Source organism: Crocuta crocuta, unplaced genomic scaffold (assembly GCF_008692635.1).
Source record: "Crocuta crocuta isolate KB4526 unplaced genomic scaffold, BGI_CrCroc_1.0 scaffold256, whole genome shotgun sequence".
Lineage (NCBI taxonomy): Eukaryota > Metazoa > Chordata > Mammalia > Carnivora > Hyaenidae > Crocuta > Crocuta crocuta.
Genome location: NW_027530999.1, coordinates 1323199 through 1345822, shown reverse-complemented (window position 1 = coordinate 1345822; position 22624 = coordinate 1323199). Strand labels below are relative to the sequence as shown.

The 22624-nt window shown below is 39.3% G+C and overlaps 2 protein-coding genes across 7 annotated transcripts in view; one reads left to right on the top strand and one right to left on the bottom strand.

Moving 5' to 3' along the window:
* Positions 1-1271, top strand: part of ACTL6A (actin like 6A) — a 26609-nt gene extending 25338 nt beyond the window's left edge. For all 3 annotated transcript variants that reach the window (XM_077770570.1, XM_077770572.1, XM_077770571.1), the window contains exon 14: positions 791-1271. In XM_077770570.1, the coding sequence (XP_077626696.1) occupies positions 791-871 (81 nt within the window). In that variant the 3' untranslated portion in view covers positions 872-1271. The remainder of the gene's footprint in view (positions 1-790) is intronic.
* A 354-nt stretch (positions 1272-1625) lies between these two features.
* MRPL47 (mitochondrial ribosomal protein L47) overlaps positions 1626-22624 on the bottom strand; it is a 30983-nt gene continuing 9984 nt past the window's right edge. For 3 of the 4 annotated variants that reach the window (XM_077770573.1, XM_077770575.1, XM_077770574.1), the window contains exons 4-7: positions 14428-14524; positions 7821-7951; positions 4332-4427; positions 1626-1852 (exon numbers count right to left, since the gene is read on the bottom strand). In XM_077770573.1, coding sequence (XP_077626699.1) covers positions 1729-1852; positions 4332-4427; positions 7821-7951; positions 14428-14524 — 448 coding nt within the window. In that variant the 3' untranslated portion in view covers positions 1626-1728. Of the gene's footprint in view, positions 1853-4331; positions 4428-7820; positions 7952-14427; positions 14525-16776; positions 16840-22624 lie in introns of those variants that run through there. The other variant, XM_077770576.1, reaches the window with a different exon arrangement.

The window sequence follows — 22624 nt, the reverse complement described above, 5'->3', positions numbered from 1 at the left end:
TTTTTTTTTTTTTTTTTTTTTGATCTTTTTTTGGGGGGGGTACAAGTGAGCGAGGGGGCAGAGAGTGAGAGAGAATCTCAGGAGGGGCAGAGAGAGAGAGAGAGAGAGAGAAATGGGGCTTGCCTGAAGCAGGGCCTGTTTTTGTTTTTTACCCGAAGCAGGGCTGGTACTCACCTGATGCAGGGCTTGAACTCACAAACTGTGGGATCATGACCTGAGCCAAAGTCAGATGCTTAATGACTGAGCCGCCCAGGAGCCCTCATGAAGTATTTCTACTAAACATTTTAATTTTTTTTTTAATATCTATTTTTGAGAGAGCATGAGTGGTAGAGGGGTAGAGAGAGAGGGAGACACAGAATCTGAAGCAGGCTCCAGGCTCTGAGCTGGCAGTCAGCACAGAGCCTGACGCGGGGCTCAAACCCACGAACTGCGAGATCATGACCTAAGCGAAAGTCGGACGCTTAACCGACTAAGCCACCCAGGAGCCCCTTAAGTTTTATTTTAATTTAAAAAATTTTTAATGTTGATTATTTTTGAGAGACACACAGTTGGGGAGGGGCAGAGAGAGAGAAGGAGTCACAGAACCCCAAGTAGGCTACTGGCTCTGAGCTGTCAGCACAGAGCCCGATGTGGGGCTTGAACTCACGAACTGCGAGATCATGACCTGAGCCCAACTGGACACTTAACCGACTGAGCCACCCAGGTGCCCCAAAGATCAGTTATGAAAAGATATTTAAAAAGCATTTTCTAATAAAAAGGCACAACATAAACCTTTCTTTCCATTTTACAGGGCACCTTTCAACAGATGTGGATTTCCAAACAAGAATATGAAGAAGGAGGGAAGCAGTGTGTAGAAAGGAAATGCCCTTGAGGAGAGTTCTCAGAGCTCTGCCTTCCCGTGTCACCTTAAGTTCCACAGCTTTAGTGTACTCAGGAAAAGAGTCACCATCTTTTGTAGAATGTTTATACATTTTTGCATATTTCAATTTCCACTTAAATTTTTTAAGGCTTTAACTGGCTCTATAAATTAAGATAAGTTTGTGCTTTCCTTGAAATGCACTTATTCTTATTACAAGCATTTTATAATTTTGTATAAATGTCTATTTTCTCTAAATATTTTGCTTTCAGTAAATGCTTTTCAACTCTGTTTAGTATATTAATTACCAGTGATTGGTAGAATTGGTTTTTTATTGACTAGTAAAACTTATTGCCTATGCTTTTTACCTTAGGCTTGCAAAATTAAATAAAAATTATTACCCATTCCAGAAATACTTTTTTGAATTAATGTTGTATTGTGACTTAACTACTTTAAGTTTTACTAAACATAACTGTCATTATTGAGTGAAAGTACTCATGGTTTATTAATGTCCACACCCGCTTCATATGCTATTAACATAATAGTAGAAATGTTACCTTAATTCCAAAAGTGGCCTTACTGCCTTTGCTACTGCAGGTGACATCACTTTCCCACTCTAAGGTACAGGTGAGATTAGTCTGCTTAGATGTCAGAACTTATAAAATGGGTGTTTGAACTTTACACCTGATTTTCAAAAAATTTTGGCCGAAGCATGACCACTTGCAGAGTTAACATGCCATGTTAACCCTTAAAACAGTTGAGGTAGTCATTTAACTAAAAACACAATTTCTTTATAACTTAATACATATTTACTTTTGTAGATAGATAATTATCCAAGGAAAACAAAATGGTAATTTAAGAATTCAGACATCTTAGACAACACTTGACTTCTGGGCTTCCGAATGATGTGGAAACTTTTCCCGAAGAAATTTTTCTTTCTTTTTCTCTAAACTTTTCTTCCTTGCTTCAATGCGGGCTTGTTTCTCAATTCTCAATCTAGAATAAAAGCATAATGCCAATGATCAATAGGCATGAGTACATAAAATAAAACAATAGAACTAAGAGACTGTAGTGAGTAACTTAGTATGCAGTGCTGTGGGGGTGGTTACAGAAATTTGAGCTAAGAATTCTATTTGGGTGAAGACCAAGATAGGTGTGTTGTGTTTTTTTTTTAATTTTTTTACAGATTATCTTATTTTTGAGACAGAGCACGAGAGGAGAGAGACAGAGAGGCAGACATAGAATCTGAAACAGGCTCCAGGCTCTGAGCTGTCAGCACAGAGCCCGACCACATACTGTGAAATCATGACCTGAGCTGAAGTCGGACGCTTAACCGACTGAGCCACCCAGGTGCCCCGATAGGTGTGTATTTTAAAAATATAAACTATTTTGTAAATTAAGTATAAAGATCAAGCTGAAATCAGATTACCCATTACAGTCCTCAGTCTTTGCTCCAACTAAGTTTTGGCCATTAAAAAAAAAATAAACCCATAAAAATAGAATGAAGAATACAGTTTTGCTATTCTAATTCTTTTTAATGTCTAGTTTTGAGAGAGCACGCATGAATCCAGGAGGGGCAGAGAGAAGGAGACAGGATCTGAAGGGGGCTCCGCACTGAGAGCCAGAAGTGGGGCTCAAACTCACAAACCATGAGATCGTGACCTAAGCCAAAGTCAGACACTTAACTGAGCCACCTCGGCATCACAAGGTTTGCTATTCTTAAGAATATTCAGAAGATTATGATGCATGTTCTGAAGTTAAGGCTAAAAAAGATAGTTTCAAAAATAGAATAATTAGAATATGTATTAGGCCTGTAAGCAACACTGGATTCATAGTCATTTACAGCCTCAGTTTATATGACTAAGGGACAAAAAGACCAATGGCACAGTAGGCTTAGAGAAATTGTGGAGGGGAAAAAAACACAGTTTTTTTTTACTCAGTAGAGTAAAAAGACTGCGTTTTTTTTACTTACTAGAGTATGGATTTATTATAAAAGGATATAAACTCAGGAGTAGCCAGACACAAGAGGTACACAGGACAAGGAGTGGGGAGAGGGCATGAGGCCTCCATGCCCTCTTCCAGGCACCCCACTCTCCTCCAGTCATACGCTCACCAACAGAAAAGATCCCTGAACCCTGTCCTTTTTACGGAGGCTTCATTACAAACGCGTGGTTGATTAGACCAAATCACTGTCCACTGGCAGCTGATTCACCTCCAGCCCCGTTTCCCTCTCCAGAAGTCAGGCAGTGGGACTGAAAGTTTCAACCATCTATCCCAAGTTGGTTCCTGTAGCAACTAGCCCCATTCTTGGATGCTCTCCAAAAGTCATTAACATAACAAAAGACACCACCGACGACACCACCACCACAGAAAATTCCAAGGGTTTTAGGAGTCCTGTGTCAGGAACAAGGAGGGAGACCAAATATATTTACTTTTTATTATAAATCACATCACAAAGATAAAACTGGAAATGAAGAGAGGTAACTGGTTTAATGGGGAAGATGAAAATTTTTAACTGTGATTCTAAAATGTACCAAGATACCTTAAAGCCAGTTTAAAGATCTATTTCATTCCTGTTTAAATCATTTTTTTAGTATTTTTGTTTGGTATGGAAACAAGCTCTTAGGAAAGAACATTAGTTTTTAAAGAACTGATGAAAGCAGACTGTATTATCTAAGGCAGCTGTTAAAAGCTGTGGTTTTTGTGCTGCCAGAATTTCCTTCTTAAATTTCCAGCTGTTTTCCTGCCTTGAATTCTGACTACTAGCACCTTTAGTTAGTAACCTTGACATTTTCCCCACCCAGCTTCTCTCTACAGCCACAGCCATGGGGAGTTGAGTAGCATGCTTGCCCTGAAACCACAAACTTGTAATTCTCTCCCCCTCCAACTGCAGTTTGGTTTCTGTCTGCTTTTGGATGTGGATCCAGTGTTCTAAAATAGCTGTTTTCTAAAATCCTTCTTTGTTTTTATAACTATTAGCTGGGGGCTCATGGGACCACTTCACTCCTCTATAACAGATGCCCTATAATAAACCTAATGCAGAAAAAAATTTGCTGTAGTAAATATTTGGAAACCACCATTCTGCAGGATAACATGACTGCAGATATAATGCAGCAGGCTCCTCCCCTCACCCTAGCCCCTTTTCATTTCATCAACCTTGCAATAACATGAGCTCCTATCTTATGTAAACTGAAGTATGTGTACCTTCCTTTTCACATTACAGAAGGATTTAATAACATACTTACATACAGATTGATGAATAGAAAGGCAATACAAAATTTTTGAAAGGATATACACTAGAATGCTAACAAGCTATTTTGGATGGTGAGATTACATAAGACTTTAATTTCATCTTTTCTACCCAAGTTTTCTATTTTTTTCCACAATAAACATGTATTACTTATGTAAGAGCTTAACTTGTATTATCTGATGTAAGTTAAGTTTCGTTACTCAAAGGTATTTAGGTTGTGCTCACCTTACAAAACGTTCCACATAGGGCATTGCAAAGAATCGTTTCCTATTATATCTTTTATTTAGGTACCAAGGTATAGGCCATTGCTTGAACTTGTGCCTGCCAAAAAAGCAAAAGATACTGCCTTAATAGAAAATATTTAATATTTTTTTTCAAAGAGTTTTACAATTTTTTTTAATGTTTTATTTATTTCTAGGAGAGAGAGAGAGACAGCGTGAGCAGGGGAGGGTCAGAGAGAGAGGGAGTCACAGACCCTGAAACAGGCTCCAGGCTCTGAGCTGGCAGTCAGCACAGAGCCTGACACGGGGCTCGAACCCACAAACCGTGAGATCATGACCTAAGCGAAAGTCGGACGCTTAACCAACTAAGCCACCCAGGCGCCCCGAGTTTTACAACTTTTATGGTTCTAAATTATGATACTCTAAACCTAGAAAAAAGAAAAAAGTACATTCATGGACCCACTGAGTTCATGAGTGTATGTATGCTTTGCAATGTCTGCTTCAGATCACTTTTGAAAAAAAATATATTTATTTAAAATGTTTTATTTATTTCTAGGAGAGAGAGACAGCATGAGCAGGGGAGGGTCAGAGAGAGAGGGAGTCACAGACCGAAACAGTCTCCAGGCCCTGAGCTGGCAGTCAGCACAGAGCCTGAAGTGGGGCTCGAACCCACGAACCGCGAGATCATGACCTAAGCGAAAGTTGGATGCTTAACCGACTAAGCCACGCAGGCGCCCCGAAAAAATAATATAAATATTTAAAGACACCGCTTAAGTTCTGTACTTCCACAGCAGCTCTGAGCCATAAACTGGAGTGTATCATTACCAGATATATTTTGTACTTTTACCCCCATACATATGTACTTTATATACACATGTATATAAATACATAATTTAATATAATTTGACATATACATGTATATGTATGTTTTGTGTTTTTTTTTTTAATGTTTTTTATTTATTTCTAGGAGAGAGAGAGAGAGAGAGACAGCGTGAGCAGGGGAGGGTCAGAGAGAGAGGGAGTCACAGACTCTGAAACAGGCTCCAGGCTCTGAGCTGGCAGTCAGCACAGAGCCCGACGCGGGGCCCGAACCCACGAACCGTGAGATCACGACCTAAGTGAAAGTCGGACGCTTAACCAACTAAGCCACCCAGGCGCCCCTATGTTTTGTGTTTTTAAATTATAAATAGATTACACCAACTGATGTTGGTATGTACATCTATCTCAATACAATGAAACCAAAAAATCATTAGATTGAGTGGGGAAAAAGGAAGTTGTGAATTCATTCTATATATATATTCACTTGAAAATATTTCAATTAAAAAAGTAACAGGAGGATTAATTTCAGGCCATTTGGCCAATCTTTTCTGATTGGTTAAATCCAAGATTAATCTGTAATATCAGAAGCCAAACTTCCAATCTCTTTGTAATTTCAGCTTTTACTATATAATGTGACAGACAGTGCCTCAAGAAATAATGGACCATGCTTTAAGCAGGATAGATAACAGTATTGTATTTCCCTCAGTTCATCAGGATGACAATCTACTACTACTTCTCAACAGACAAGGGCATGACATAATCCAAAAAGTAATCTCCGATATTACTGCTACATGTTCTTTTTGACAGAAAAAAAAGAAATTTTTTTTTTTTTTTAAATGTTTTATTTATTTCTAGGAGAGAGAGACAGCGTGAGCAGGGGAGGGTCAGAGAGAGAGGGAGTCACAGACTGAAACAGGCTCCAGGCTCTGAGCTGGCAGTCAGCACAGAGCCCGATGCGGGGCCCGAACCCACCAACCGCGAGACCACGACCTAAGCGAAAGTCGGACGCTTAACCGACTAAGCCACCCAGGCGCCCCAAGAAGAAATGTTTTTAAGAAGGAGGTCTGCATCTGGAAGGCTATCTTAAATAAATACTGTAACATGCAATAAAAAATTAGGGAAAAGGTACTGGAATTAATGTTTGAATATTAATAAGCTACATTGGAAAGAAGATATAATTCACTTTACTACTTTTTTAGCTCTGGAAAAGTTAAAAAGCAAAATTTAAAAAACCTAGAAGAGATTAGCACTCATATAGATTCTCTCCTTTATCCTTACCCTTCCCTAACTGACCTCAGTTGGGTTAGTCCAAATAAAAATTAGTAGAAAATAATGTTTCTAGTTAGATATTTTGGTTATTTCTCTTTTCTGTACTGGATTAAACCGTTACAGACATACAGCTACTCCCCTACATTTTGCTCCAAGCAGCCCTATTACTGCAAACTCCATTAAAAAGCCTATCAGGTGTGCCTGGGTGAGTCAGTCAGATGAGTGTCTAACTCTTGATCTCGGCTCAGGTCATGATCCCAGGGTTGTGAGACTGAGCCCCATCTCCAGCTCCATGCTGACCTTGGAGCCTGCCTGAGATTCTTTTCTCTCTCCCTCTGTGCCTCCCCACCAACTTGTGTGCTCTCTCCTTAAAAAGGAAAAAAAAAAAAAGCCTGTCAAATGAGTAAGCACTACTATGTGGTGTAATTTCAAGAGTACAGGGAAGGTCTCCAACCATCCACAATGCCTCTTATTTAGCTGATCAGTGTTTAAAAATTCTACTAGGTATGCCTCCTTTTAGCAGCTCAATCCAAATGTAAATAAAGCCTTGAAGAGAGACTACACTGGATCTCAATTATTTATACCTCAGTTTGAATGTTTATTATCAGATCCTTTCCCAGGGTCTGACAGGACTTTGGGAGCTAGACATAGGGGACAAAATGTGGAAAGATCTAATGAAAACCTTTTCATAATTTGAACTAGAGCTTATCCTGATGGCAATGGCACCAATACTTTTTTTGAAAAGGGTTCCTGTGGCTTTATTCTTTGAGAATTTTTTTCTTTTGGAGAACTTTTTTTTAATCTTAAGTTCTTTTTTTAATTAAACAATTTTTATTGTTTATTTTGAAAGAGAGAGAGAGTTGAGTGGGGGAGGGTCAGAGAGAGGGAGACACAGACTCCCAAGCAGGCACCAGGCTCTGAGCTGTCAGCACAGGGCTCAAACTCATGAATCACAAGATCATGACCTGATCAGAAGTTGGCTGCTTAACCAACTGAGCCACCCAGGTGCCCCTAATCTCAAGTTCTTAATGGGTAGGTGCATGTCCTAAAATTAGCTTCAAAGTGTTTTATAACCCTCTGAAATTCTATGTGCATGTGTACATTTTTCTGGGTAAAAGATCTATAACTTTCATCGTTCTCAAAAGGTCACATGACTGACAAGATTAAGAACCACTGTTGTTAAGAACCTATATATAATTCAATCATGAGAATGGGGTGCCTGGACTATCAAATAAAGCTACCCTCATTCCTATCTTGGGGTTCCAAAGAGGTCTGGGGACTTCTGTTTACATTAGATACATCTGTAAGAAATTTCATATAAGAGTTTTTGTAAAAGATATTGTGCAGCAGAATGGGGCATGAGATTTCCACTCTCATCTTAGAAAAACCACAATGGAAACTGTACCAGATGACTCTTCCAAAGAGGTCTCTTCTCCAAGCACCAGGTCTAGCTTTTTCTTGACCAGTCTGAAGAAGTCTTAGGGCATCTTCTCTTTCCTGGACAACTTTATCTAATGCATCCATGGAATCTATTACCTGGTAAGAGAGAAGGAAGACAGAATTTCAACAGTCACCTACAACAGAAAGGAGAGGAGGCAAGAAGGACTCCTGGACCGGACAAAGCTCACACACCCCTGTATCCCCAAGTCCAGTGCCTACATCCTGCCACCGTCGCCACCATGCCCAAGAGAAAGGCTGAAGGGCATTTTAAGGAAATGCCTTAAAGGTGAAGGATAAGCTACAAAGATGATCTGCAAAATTACCTGCTAAACCTGCTCCTCCAAAGCCACAGCCCAAACCTACAAATGCCTCTGCAAAGAAGGGAGAGAAGGTACCCAGAGGGAAAAAGGGAAAGCTGATGCTGGCAAGGATGGGAATGGTCCTGCAGAAAATGGAGATGCCAAAACAGACCAGGCACAGACAGCTGCGGGTGCTGGAGATGCAAAGTTAAGTGTGTGCATTTTTGATAACTGTGTACTTTTGGTGATTGTATAGCTTGAAACACTATTTTTTATCAAGTTTTATAAAAATGAAGAATTGTGTTCTACTTTTTTTTTAGCAATAGTTTNCCTATGCATCAGCATACAGGATACAGGATACATATACCTGTATCCCTTGGGTAAATTCCTAGCAGTGCTATTGCTGAGTCATAGGGGAGTTCTACTGTTAGTTTCTTGAGGAAGCTCCACACTGTTTTCCAGAGGGGCTGCACCAGTTTACATTCCCACCAACAGTGTAGGAGGGTGCCCGTTTCTCCACATCCTCGCCAGCATCTAGAGTTCTCTGATTTGCTCATTTTAGCCACTCTGACTGGCATGAGGTGGTATCTCAGTGTGGTTTTGATTTGTATTTCTCTGATGAGGAGAGATGCTGAGCATCGTTGTTCTACTTTTTTTTAAGCTATGTTGTCAGCACACCGAACACTTCATTGTTGTTTTGGGGGAAGGGCATATGTCACTAATAGATTATCTCCAAAGCTAGATTGATACAGCGGAAAAACACCATTCCCTTCTGGTTTTGAGAAAGTTCCTCCTGGTTCCCAGGAGGAGGGATTCCTTGATGTTGACACACATTAGTCATCTTGACACAGACGCCTTGTGGTGTGGAAAAACTAAAATTCGTTTTTTATGTCCTCTTCTTCCTCTGCCTTCAACATAGACTTGACTCCCTTACACACAGAGACCTGTTAGAACCTGACCCCAAGAAATGGTTCCCAGTGTGTCAGGCAATCTGGACTTTACAGTGTTACCATGGAGATGGCATCCCTCAAAAGAGTTCCTTTTTTAGCTTGTGGAGCTTCAGATTGATAATTCTACCATTTCATTTCCTGAAAGATGGGGTTGGCTTGTGAAAAGTTGTTAAACAACATGCTAATTATGAAATGTCAACCCTCACTCTAAAGTTTCCCTGTTCACAGCATCAAAGGAAGACTTCGTTGGGTTTTATAGTGGCTTTCTGATTACTGCAGTCCACTGAAGAAGGGAGTTTAAAAGTAGTATTACACTGTTAACGACTGTCTGCCCATGTCCTGCCTGAAATACCATAACTGTTTATGAAAAGTACTTTTAATAAAGCTAGATACAGTTTGGCTTGGGAAAAACAACAATCACCTACAACAAATACAAAAAAAAAAAAAGAACATAAAAGGACTATGCTACAGAAAACATCAATGAATATTTTTGTCAAAGAACCATTCTGTCAAATATTTCCTAAAAATCTTTTTGGCACAGGTATTCATCCATGGGTGTCTGTAATACCACTTTCTGTAATTTTTTTTAAAGTTTAGTTTAGTTTCATTTAAAGGAAAATCTACTTAACTCAGATATATACGTGTGTGTGTGTGTGTGTGTGTAAATAATTAGTTTTGTCTGGAGTGTGATACATTCGCATAGATTCCTTACAGAGATCCAGCCTGACTCCTGTTACTTTAAAACTCAATGAGCTATTCAGTGATATTCGTTACTTTTTAATATTAATACCCATATTTTAGCCTCAACTAATCAGTGTGCCCTAAGACAGACACAGATTTTTTAATTAAAAAAATTTTTAATTCAGTGATTTTGCAAGACAGCGAGAGCAAGAGAAAGAGGGGCAGAAAGAGAGGGAGAGAATCCCAAGCAGGCTCCATGCTGTCAGTGCAGAGCCCGACACGAGGCTCGATTCCACAAACCTATGAGATCATGACCTGAGCTGAGATCAAGAGTTGGACACTTAACCAACTGAGCCACTCAGGTACCCCAACACAGATGTTCTGACCTGATTGGCTATTACAGAAAATGGAGTATCAGTCTATCCTGATTCTACTCTCCAATGATCCATCAAGATGCAAGAAGACCCTACTGGAACCCCTATTTATTTTTATCTCTTTCTTTTAACATTTCTATTGAAGTTTACAATGTATATATTAATATACTGGCAGGGCAAAATATATTCTTTATAAATAAATATTCATATTTGGGGACTCATAACAGATGAGATAAATTTTTTCATAGCTCTAAATACTGAGAGGCATTTTTAACTGGTTATGTGTACTACCTGTGAGCATCATAAAAATAGAAATATTACATATACACATTTGTTTCTTTTAAGAGTCCTCAAAAACAGGGGGGGACAGATTAGATTATAAAGGTAAACCTCCAGGTAGATGCGGCATCCACGAGATGTGAAAGCTATAAATTTAGATAGACTACCTCATAACCTGTATACGCAGTTCACACTCTGTGCATCTGCTCTCCTCTACTGCAATCAAAGTCACACTGAGCAGCTGAGTCAACGTGTACCTCCCTCCCTCTTAACTGTATGAATTTCTACAAAACCTCTGAGAAATGAAAGATGGGTGAGAATGGTGAATCTTATTTGGAAGACAGACAAACTTAGAAGAGTGAAGTGCTGTGTAGCCCTTAGCCTGGCTGTTAAGCAACTACATTAGGGTTTGGCCACAAAAGTTTGCTGCTGGGGCTCCTGACAGAAGTCTAATGTTAGCTCATAAAGAAAGTAAATGGTTACCCTATCCACAGAGTTAATACCCGAGTACTCAAGCTCATGCCACCAGATGAGAAAGAAAATCAGAAGTATCAATTAGATATACTTTATTCAAAACAAGCCAACCTTGAAGAACTTTCCTTTCAGTTTAACTCTTCTAGAGCCAAGAATGTCTTTACACACTTCCACACCTTCAATTTATATCTTGAGACTGAATCTTTTTAATTTTTTCTTGATAAATTTTCCTTAGTAGTATGTCACAAAACTGAGAAGATGTGTACATTTGAGGTTTTAAAAAATCATGATTGGGGTCCTGGGTGGCTCAGTTGGTTAAGCATCTGATTTTGGCTCAGGTCATGATCTTGTGAGTTGAAACCCTGCGTTGGGCTCAGTGCTGACAGCTCAGAGCCTGGAGCCTGCTTCAGATTCTGCGTCTCCCTCTCTGTCTGCCCCCACCCTGCTCATGTTCTGTCTCTCTCTCAAAATTAAACAAACATAAGCACAAAAACCCAAAAACCCCAAAAAACAAAAAAAACTGAAAAAAATTATGATCAATTTCAGTTTATCTGGAGAAAGCTTTCATTATTTTTGTAATCTACTAATACAGAAAGTGCAATATATATGACCTATGGGGATGAAGCTTACTTCTAAAATGTATTTTTTTATTTTTATTTTTTAAATATTTTATTTATTTTTGAGAGAGAGATAGAGATAGCATGAGCAGGGGAGGGTCAGAGAGAGAGGGAGACACAGAATCTGAAGCAGGCTCCAGGCTCTGAACTAGCTGTCAGCACAGAGCCTGATGCAGGGTTCAAATCCACGAACCACGAGATCATGACGTGAGCTGAAGTCGGACGCTTAACCGACTGAGCCACCCAGGCGCCCCTAAGATGTATTTTTTTAAACCAGGGAGACAGGCTAATCTATTACTGAAGTTTAAAAGTCATAGAACAGCACCATTCTAGTAACAGCACCATTCAACAAATAAACAATGTGCTACTCATAACTTTCCTTAATAGCAGAATTAGCAAATATACCTGAAAATAAAATCTCAATGCTTTACAAATGTTGTGTAGCAATGAGAATACTGTCCAGTCAGATCTTAGTTTCTAAATACACCATTCTCCATGAAAAGGAATCAGGGTATTCCTCTGTAAAATGGCTGATGCCAGGGCTGGGGCAGGAAAAGTACCAAATGAATCCAGAACAACTTGCTGTGCCTCATGAAAGGATGATGAGGAAGGACGCAGGGGCCAGCCTGAAGGAACCCACACCAGCCACTAACCCTGGGATGAAGGTATTAGAGAATTGTAACTCACTGGATAAAACTGAAATGCATGAGTCCACAGTGATAGCAAAGAAGGAAGAAAGTGAAGGGAAAGCCATTCCTTACAGAAGAAAGCTAACCAATAAATGTAGCATGAGTCATGGGATGAGAAAAATTCCCATTTAGCAATAGATGTTAAAGCCAGGGAGTGCAAGCTTGAGGAATTGCAGGATGTTTCCACATGATCTTGATACAAAGAAAAATAGTAACTATATACACTGAGGAGAAATCTGGCAGACACCACAGTAAAATATTATTGATGTGAACACCAGAAACAAAACAAATCCACATCCTTGGCCTCTGAATATTATGTATTGTGAGGAAAACAGTATCACTTCTATGATTAAAGTGAGAAACATCATACAAATCCAAAGAAGCCTAAACTCTTCAAAAACATCAATGTCTTGAAACACAAAGAAAGACTGAGTATCCAGATTAAAGAAGACTAAAGAGACAACAACTGGAAAATAATCCAGAATTTTCTTTTGCTATAAAGGATAATGTCTGGATAACTGATGAAACAGATCTGCAGATTAGATAATAGTATTATATGAGTATTAATTTGCTGATTTTGAAAGTTGTACAGTGGTTATGTAAGGAAATATCCTTGTTTTTTGACAACATATACTTAATTATTTATGGATAAAGGATGTCATGTATATAACTTACTTTTAAACTTCTGAAAACGAATTTGTTATTTAGAGAAGGAGGCAGAGAAGGATAAAGCAAATGTGGTAAAATATTCACTTAGGGAAACTGGGTGAAAGGTACCTCTGTACTATTATGTCAAAATACAGTTTAAAATAAAAACAAATATGCTTTGGAATTCAATTTTCACTAAGTAAGAATAACTTCTTCCTAGTTAGGGTAAGTAACTGAAACTTTACTACCTACATTCTTTGACCCGGCAGGGATTTTAGGGCCGCCCCTCTCAGAGGCAGAGTGGCAATAACGACTCTTGAGTAGTGTTGGGAAAGGAGAGTGACACAGCTGAGGTTAGGCAAAAAGCTGAGTTCTGTACTCACTATTTACTATAGCACAGAAACATCAACAAAGAGTTGGCCTCGTAAGCAATCCAGGCAAAAAACCTTAAGAAACTCAACTAAATAACATACAAAACTTCCAGGGCGCCTGAGTGGCTCAGTACATTAAGTGGCTGACATCGGTTCAAGTCATGATCTCACTGTTCGTCAATACAAGCCCTGCACTGGGCTCTGTGCTGATAGCCCAGAGCTTGGAGCCTGCTTCAGATTCTGTGTCTCCCCCTCTCTGCCCCTCCCCGCTCATGCTCACTCGCTCTCTCTCAAAAATAAATAAATGTTAAAAAAAAAAAATTAAAGAAACAAATAGTTCTTTTAAAAAAAATGAAAAGAAAAGGCAGATCTACATATACTGATAGGGAAAAGTATCCAGGATATACTAGTTAAGTAGAAAGTACAAATGTCAGAAGAATTTATAAGAGTTTATAAATAAATTAGATAAATTATGTATTAAATAATTAGGTAATGCTTTTACTATGTAAATAAAAATAATTAGATACACTTCTACATGCAGAGGAAAATACTGCTGGATAAATAGGAAGCATATATAAATGATTGCCTCTTGGAGTGGAAATAATGACCCAAGCGATTTTTTTTTAATGAAGAAGAAAACCTAATGTGAACAATAGTTGACCTCTGCACAACAATGTGAATGTACTTAATACTACTAAACTACACCTCTAAAAATGACTTAAGAAGGTAAGTTTTTTGTTATGTGTTTTTTACTACAATTAAAAAAAAAATGCGCTCAAAACTTTGACCTGGTTGGTAAGGCAGTGGTTAAACTGGAACCAGCAATGTAAAATGATGCAGCTACTTTAAAGAACAGCTGGGCTGTTTCCCAAAATGTTAAACACAGATTTACTGTACGACCCAGAAATTTCATTCCTAGCTATCTACCCAAGAGAAACTAAAAACCCATGTCCACACATCTGTTGAGAGCTGCGGTGGGGATGGGGAGGGAGTACAGATGCGCATGACACTTCATTTTGAAATGATGGATATATTCTACAAGAGTGATGTTGCACAACTCTGTACATTTACTAAACATCAAGCAGAAACTTTAAAAAAGAAATCTACTTGCCAAGAAATACAGGAACCATGCACTTACATCTTTTGGCCTTTATCCCATACAATAGTCTCTAGCTTCCCACAAATGTTACCTTTTCTAACCGCTCCGGACTTGGCATTGGTAACCTCTGCCGCTTGGCTTCCTGCTCTAAAGTTAGGAGCATGTTTCTTTCTTTCAGTAGGACATACCTGTGTCAAAGAACACAAACCTTGTGATGCTATTCTATGATTATATTAAGGCTATAGTTTTTGACATCAAAACTAATGATCTGTACTCAAAAGTCCTTTAGAAATCTCGATATACAGAATATCATTAAAAAGAATTATCCTTTAAACAGAGCTGTATCAATTCTTACTCATTTGTTCAGTAAATTTTCCATGTGCCACATACTGTATTAAGTGCCAAGAGAGTTACAAAAAGTATAAAAAACAATCCCTACACTCCAAGTGGAGAAAGAAGATGGATGATAACATTTATTTGGTGCTTATTATATGCCATGCAATGTGCTAATAAGCACTTTATATATATATTACCTCATCTAATTCTCACATCAACCCTTTGGAGTTGGTACTATTTCCACTTTTTTTTTTTTTCTTTTTTTTTATTTTAGAGAGGCGGTGGGGAGAAGGGCAAGAGGGAGGAGGAGAGAAGAGAATCTTAAGCAGGCTCCAAGCTCAGCACAGAGACCGATTCGGGGTGCCGTCCCATGACCAAGACATCATGACCTGAGCCAAAATCAAGAGCTGGACACTCAACCAACTGAGCCACCCAGGCACCCCTCCACTTTCTAAAAGAAGAAAGTAAGGGTAACAGAAGTAAGGTATTCCAGGGCACATAGCTAATTCAAGATTCAAAAATCAAGACTCCCTGTGTTCAAAATTCTTTTTATTTTTACTTTACTAGGCTGCCCAGAAACTATAATTTGATGTGGTGTACTGAGTGATATAGACAAGACAGAGAAGACACATCTCTTCTAGCTAGGTTGATTAAAGCAAGGTTCAGAAAGACGGGTTTTGTTAGTCTGGAAAGGAAACCAAAGCAAACATAACCAAAGGTACTAAAGTGGCAAAGGTAAAGTGGGGGTAAGATTTGTTAATAAACCTGCTTGAGAATTAGAGCTGGAAGAAAAGAAAGGAAATAAATGTTGAGGGCACTGAAAATGACACAAAGGCACTGGGGTATTTAAGTTATGGAAGAAGACCATTTTCGGGAAGGAGTCTGCACAAGATAAACGGGTTTTAGCCAAGATGAACACTGAAGAGCCCTACCTATCCCTTTACCAATAAACCACAGTAACAGTGCTTTCATACAACTAATTTTTCTACAATGAATCTGTGTTGTTCTATATATAACATATCTGACACCAAATGAAAGGTTTTTTCCATCCTGATGCCAAATACGTGTTGACTTTTCAACACCACTTCTCCAACACTCTGACACTAACTACTCATAATGCCAGATTGCCCAGATTGAAAGGTTCAGTCCCATAAGACTTCTCTCTTATGGCTCTAACTCTCTATGCTTTACTAGAAAATGACAAACCTTACCTTATTTTTTGGAAAGGCTGGGAAGACATAGCCTTTGGGAACTTTAAAGAAGAGTCTAATAAATGCCTCCTTCCCACAGAAATCCTAATTATTAACTTTCCTTTTTCCTCTTAGATAAGTGGGAAGGGAATGTTCTTGGGGGAGTACTCACCCCAAAACATGGGGACCACCATCAACACACAGGGCATTATACCTGCCAGCTACACCCTGGGGCACAGGAATCCCTCCTGTCTCAGAGCCATTCCTGCCGCCACCCTTTCAGTTAAGGCCACTAAAGAAATAATAATGGAATCCCCTTTAACCATCCTTCTGTTGTGGCCAAGGACAAAACCACAAATATTTATACCAATAGCTGGTATGCCTATCAGGTAGCGGATGACTTTGGAATATTATGGAAACAAGGTTTCCTTATATCTAATGGTGATAAAATTAAAAATGACTCCTATGTCCAAAACTTACTATCTGCCATACTTTTACTGGCTGTTCTGGCTACTATTATTATTTTTGGTTTCCAGAGTAGACTTTAGTGATTCATCACTTACATATAAACTCCTCTGGCTATTATTACTGTTCCAGGGGATTCCACACTTAACTCCCTGGAGGCTAAAGGTACCATCTCACTAATATTTCTGTCCAAAATGCCTCTCTCAAGGAAATCAGTAGCCATACTTCTGTCATGGTCCAAAGGGATGTCCTCCCAAATGGTAATTTGGGAAAAAAATGATCAGAAATACCCAACAATTGCCCCAAAGAGGGAATAACCATATTGGAAACTTAATTAATTGTTTCATAAAATGAGACACTGGTTTGGATCAAGTAACAATCCTGCCCCATCAGAAATTCTGAAATTCCCACTTCTTTCCACTATATATGCATAAACAGTATCTACTCACATGATAGCATTCATGAACCAATATTGATGGGGAAATATTAATAAGGTCACAAAAAGTGCCTACTTTGCTTGTCCCACCTGTCCAAAATACAACAAAGAAATCTGATCACACAAATGAATTTCATACAGTTTCCCCATTTCCTGGGTATACATGTGTTTTAGTCATGATTTGTATGTTTTCTCAATCACCAAAGCTTTCTCTTGTAAAATTCTGTTAGAAAAAGATTATCCCCTACCTGGGGAAACCCTCTAGAACTCATAGTGATTGGGGAATGCACTTTACTGATTAGGTGCTTCAAAAAGTCTGTGTTTGGCTGGTTTTACAACACTTTTATTGTGCACATCGTCCTCATACCTTAGGGTAGTTGAATGTACTAACAGTACTATTACGACTCAATTGGCAAAATTTATAGATATCCTGGCCAAAAGCACTGCTATTAGTCTTTCTAAATCTCAGATCCACTCCCTCTGAAACTCACAAGCTTTCATCCCTTGAGATAAGTCACAGAACATCCATTGTAGTTGGCCCCTGCCTCCTGTGACCCAGAGCTGATAGAAGGAAGATAGGGGTCAATATTATAAAGGTCCAATTACTTCCATTAAAACTAAGTATGCTTTGTTAGAGCAAAGTTTTCTCAGTGCAGTCCCTGGAAACGGCAACCTTAAATATCACACTTTGCAACCTGGAGATTTCGTCTACTGAAAAAGGACACTCCCCAAACACTCTCTTCAACTTTGCTGGGAAGGTACCCTTATGAGAAACTGCTAACTAACCCTTATGCCACCGAGCTCCAAGGAACAGAATCCTGGATTCACATGACATGTCTAACAAAAGCACTAAACCCTGACTGGACCTGCACACCATCCAAGAATCCGAAAGTAAAGATTTCCTGGAATTGAAGCAGAAAACACGAGTTGGCTTTATCAACATGTCCAGACCAGGCCTGCATACCTGCATACTTTTTCCTGTTTGCTTCTATTATCTCTTTAGTAGAAAGAAAATACCCTTACGTGCATTTCCCAAATGCCTGTGAAAGGAGGAAATCTCTTTTTTTTTTCATTATGGACTTTCAGAAACAGCCTCATCATGATCTTGTGATGAACTATTTTTTTACTTGCTTTTTCTGAAGGGTTAGAAGGTTCACAATTCACATAAGTCTTTTGTCTAAACTATTATGATTCTGGATTCTTATCCAAACTCATGGTCTCTGAAGATGCAACCTTACAGGCTGTGTCATTGGATAATGTCTATTTTCTAATAGTTCTTTTGAGATAATACTATTTTAATACACCTCTGATATTTTGCTTTTTGCAAAAGTTCATTAATTATTGCTGCAAGTTTATACCTGCACTCTACCTTCCAAAATGCACTTGATTAATTCTTCCAATGTGCTCTTGAAGAATCCCCTATTTTGCTTTCGTGGCCACTTTAAGTGGGGACTTGTAGGAGGCATACATGACTATGGGATGGAGTTTGCCTCTGTATGAAGAATTTTGTCCTGTGAGTTGGAGTAAGTGCCAATAAATATTATCAGCTGACTACTTTCAAACCTAGGGTCCTAGTTTAGAACCATAAAACAATTCTGAATTATGTTACTTCTTGTCATTTTGTATAATTATTTAAAATTTTTATACTTTGCTGCTTGTTAAACTTTTGTAAAAAATGATGCACCCAGACATGTGGAAAATGGCAAGTAGGAGAATCCTAGGCTCACCTCATCCCATGGACACACCTAGATAATACCCGTATCAGTGAAAGTAACCCAGAAAACAATCCAAAGACTGGCAGAACAGACTTTTTCACAGCTAAACGTAGAGAAGAGGCCACATTGAAGAGGGTAGGAAGGGTGGAGACATAGTGGAGAGCCAAACAAGCCCACAGGACTGTAAGAGGGACAGGGTGGGCAGAGAGAGGGGAGAGGAGCAGACCCCACACCAGGCACCCCAGGCATGGGGGACCAGGACTGGGCAGATGAATTCCTAGAACATAATATTCCCATCCCATAATTTCCCCTTTGAACACTAGAAGGGCTTAATTTCTCCAATTCTTGCTGTCACTGGGGATTAACACTTAGAACTTTGAAAATCAGCAGGCTTGGGTCTGGGAGAGTAGAATGCCAAGAGGAAACTAAATCCTCATCCTTAAGACAACAAATAACCCCTCTGAGATACAGCACAGAGCACCAATTTGAAAGACACCTGGGGTATATAAGGAGATTTGTTTGCTAATCTTGGGGCCTATTCTGGAGGGGAAGTTTTAGGGAGACTTCTCCAGGAACAAAGAAATTGGTGGGCATCATTTCCTCCCCCCTCTCCCCAGCCTAGATACACAGACACCTGTGGGAACCGATGCAGTGCAAACAGTCTCCATCTAGCTCACTAACAGTGTGCCTGGCCCCCAACCACTTTTGCAGATCTACCCCCTCCAACCTGGTCTTCCTCCTACAGCAGACCTGAACAAACCCTGCTCACACTGTGCACCCACCCCTGTGTTCTTCTGTGGACTCGCTTCCTCCAACTCTCTCTCAGTTGGTGTCCATCCAAAGTGACACCACAAGCCTGGCAGTGTGCAAGCAGCCCTGAGGGGTTAGCATCCCCCCAAACTGACTCCTGTCCCAGGGAAAGAGGAAGATAACCACACACACTAGTTCCACTGTGGTCCCAGCAGTGGAGACCACATACACACACCCACATCTGGTGTGACTGCAGGCCTTGTCCAACAACGAAAGCTTCTTAGAGGACAACAGGAGAATACCCTACAGTTCAGTGCAACTGCAGCTCTGGCAAACACCCACACAAGCTAAGGTTACCACAGACTGGCCCACTAACAACACAGGAACAAAACCCTGCCCACAACATGCAGAGAACCACTGTAAATGACTGGACTGACAAGGTAGACACATTTCAGCCACAAGAGTAAGGTGCATGCCACACACAAAGGAGACATTCCTGAAGCACCAGGTTTGGGTGAGCGGGGACATTGCACCACAGGGCACTATAGGTCCTCTTCTTCAAAAGACTACTACTTTCAAGAGCAGGAAAGAGAGATGACTTTCCTGACACACAGAAACAGATGCAGAGAATTACACAAAATGAGGAGACAGAGGAGTATGTCCCAAATGAAAGAACAGAACAAAATCACAGCAAGAGACCTAAATGAAATGGAAGTAAGCAATACTCCTGATAGAGAATTTAAAGTAACAGTTATAAAGATACTCCCTGGACTTGAGAAAAGAGTGGAGGACCTTGGTGAGACCCTCAACAAAGAAAGAGAAAATATAACTCAATAACTGATACTAAAAATACACTAAATAGGGGTGCCTGGATGGCTCAGTTGGTTACGCATCCAACTCTTGATCTCGGCTCAGGTCTTTGAGCTCGAGCCCCATATCAGGCTCTGCACTGACAATGCAGAGTCTACTTGGTATTCTCTCTCCCCCCACCTCTCTCTCTGCCAATCCCCCATTGCATGTGTGCACTCTCAATCTCTCTAAAAATAAATAAATATATAAACTTTTAAAAAAGTACACACATTAAAACATACATCAAATAGAATAAATACTAGACTAGAGGAAGCTGAAGAATGGATCAGCAACCTGGGGGGCAGAGTAAAGAAAAGCAATCTTGCTGAATGGGAGAGAAAAAAAATAATTAAAAAAAAACAGAAACTAGGCTTAGGGAACTCAGAGATACCATGAAACATACTAACATTCGCATTATAGAGATCCCAGAAGGGGGAAGAGAGAGAAAAGGTGGCAGATAAGTTTTGTGAAGAAATAAGAGCTGAAAACTTTCTGAACCTAAGAAAGGAAACAGAAATCCAGGAGGCACAGAGAGCTCCCAACAAAATTAACCCAAGGAGGGCCACACCAAGCCACTTAGTAATTAAAATGGCAAAAGGTAGGGAAGAATTTTAAAAATAGCAAAAGAAAACTGTTACATACAAGGGGAATCCCATAAGGCTATCAGTTGATTATCAGCAGAAACTTTTTAGGCCAGAAAAGAGTGGCATGATATACATTAAGTGCAATACTTACAATGGACAAAATGGACAAAATGTGAGTATTTATGCACTAAACATGAGAGCACCTAAAAACTTAAAGCAGCTAATAACAAACATAAAGGAAATAATCAATAGTAATACAAAAGTAGCAGAGGACTTTAATACCCATCAATGGATGGATCATCTAAACAAAATCAACAAGGAAACAGCAGCTTTGAATGACATACTGAACCAGGTGGATCTAAAAGATATATTCAGAACATTCTATCCTAAAACAGCAGAATACACATTCTTTTCAAGTGCACGTAGAATATTCTCCAGAGTAGATCACATGTTATGCCACAAAAGAAGTCTTAACAAATTCAAGAAAATCAAAGTGATACTATGCATCTTTTCTGACCACAATGCTATGAAACCAGAAATCTACTAGAAGAAAAATCTGGAAAGAACACAAATACATGGAGGTTAAATAACATGCTACTAAACAAGGAACGGGGATAAAAACCTCAAGAAACACAACGAATGGGTCAACCAAGAAATCAAAAAGTAAATAAGAAAAATACAGGAAATTGAAGCAGTAATCAAAACATTCCCAACAAACAAAACTAAAGGACCAAATGGCTTCACAGGGGAATTCTATCAAACATTTAAAGAAGAGTTAATACTTATTCTTCTCAAACTATTCCAAATAGAAGAGGAAAGAAAGCTTCCAAATTCATTCTATGAGGCCAGCAGTACCCCAATACCAAAATGAGATAAAGACACTACCAAAAAAAGAGAACTCTAGGCTAAAAGCTCCGAAGAACATAGATGCAAAAATCCTGTTGGTGGGAATGTAAACTGGTGCAGCCCTTCTGGAAAACAATGTGGAGGTTCCTCAAAAAATTAACAACAGAACTCCCCTATGACCCAGCAATAACAATGCTAGGAATTTACCCAAAGTATACAGGAGTGCTGATGCATAGGGGCAAATGGACCCCAATGTTCATAGCAGCACTCTCAACAATAGCCAAAACATGGAAAGAGCCTTAGTGTCCATCAAGTGACCATTGGATCAAGAAGGTGTGGTTTATCTATACAATGGAATACTACATGGCAATGAGAAAGAATGAAATCTGACCATGTGTAGCAACATGGACAGAACTTGAGGGTGTTAAATCCATGAGCAAAATAAATCAGGCAGAGAAGGACAGATACCACATGTTTGCACGTATAGTGGATTAGGAGGAACTTAATGGAGGACCACGGGGGAGGAGAAGGGGAAAAATAGTTGGGGAGAGGGAGGGAGGCAAACCATGAGAGACTCTTGAATGCTGAGAACAAACTGAGGGCTGTTGGGTGTGGGGGAGACGGGAAGGGGGGTGATGGGCATGGAGGGCATTTGTTGGGATGAGCACTGGGTATTATATGGAAACCAACGTGACAATAAACTAAGAAAAAAAAACCTCAACATAATATTAGCAAAACAAATCCAACAATACATTAAAAAATAATTCACCATAATCAAGTAGCATTTATTCCTGGGATGCAAGGTGGTTCAATAATCACAAATCAATGTGATACATCATATCAATAAGAGAAAAAATAAAAACCATATGATCATTTGAATAGATGCAGAAAAAGCATCTGACAAAATTCAACCTCTATTCATGATAAAAACCCTTAACAAAGCAGGTTTAGAGGGAATATACATCAACATAATAAAGGTCATATATGAAAAACCCATAGCTAACATTATACTCAGTGGTAAAAAACGGAGAGCTTTCTCCCTAAGGTCAGGAACAAGATACCTAAGATCTCCCACTCTAATCACTTTTATTCAACAAAGTATGGGGAAGTCCTAGCT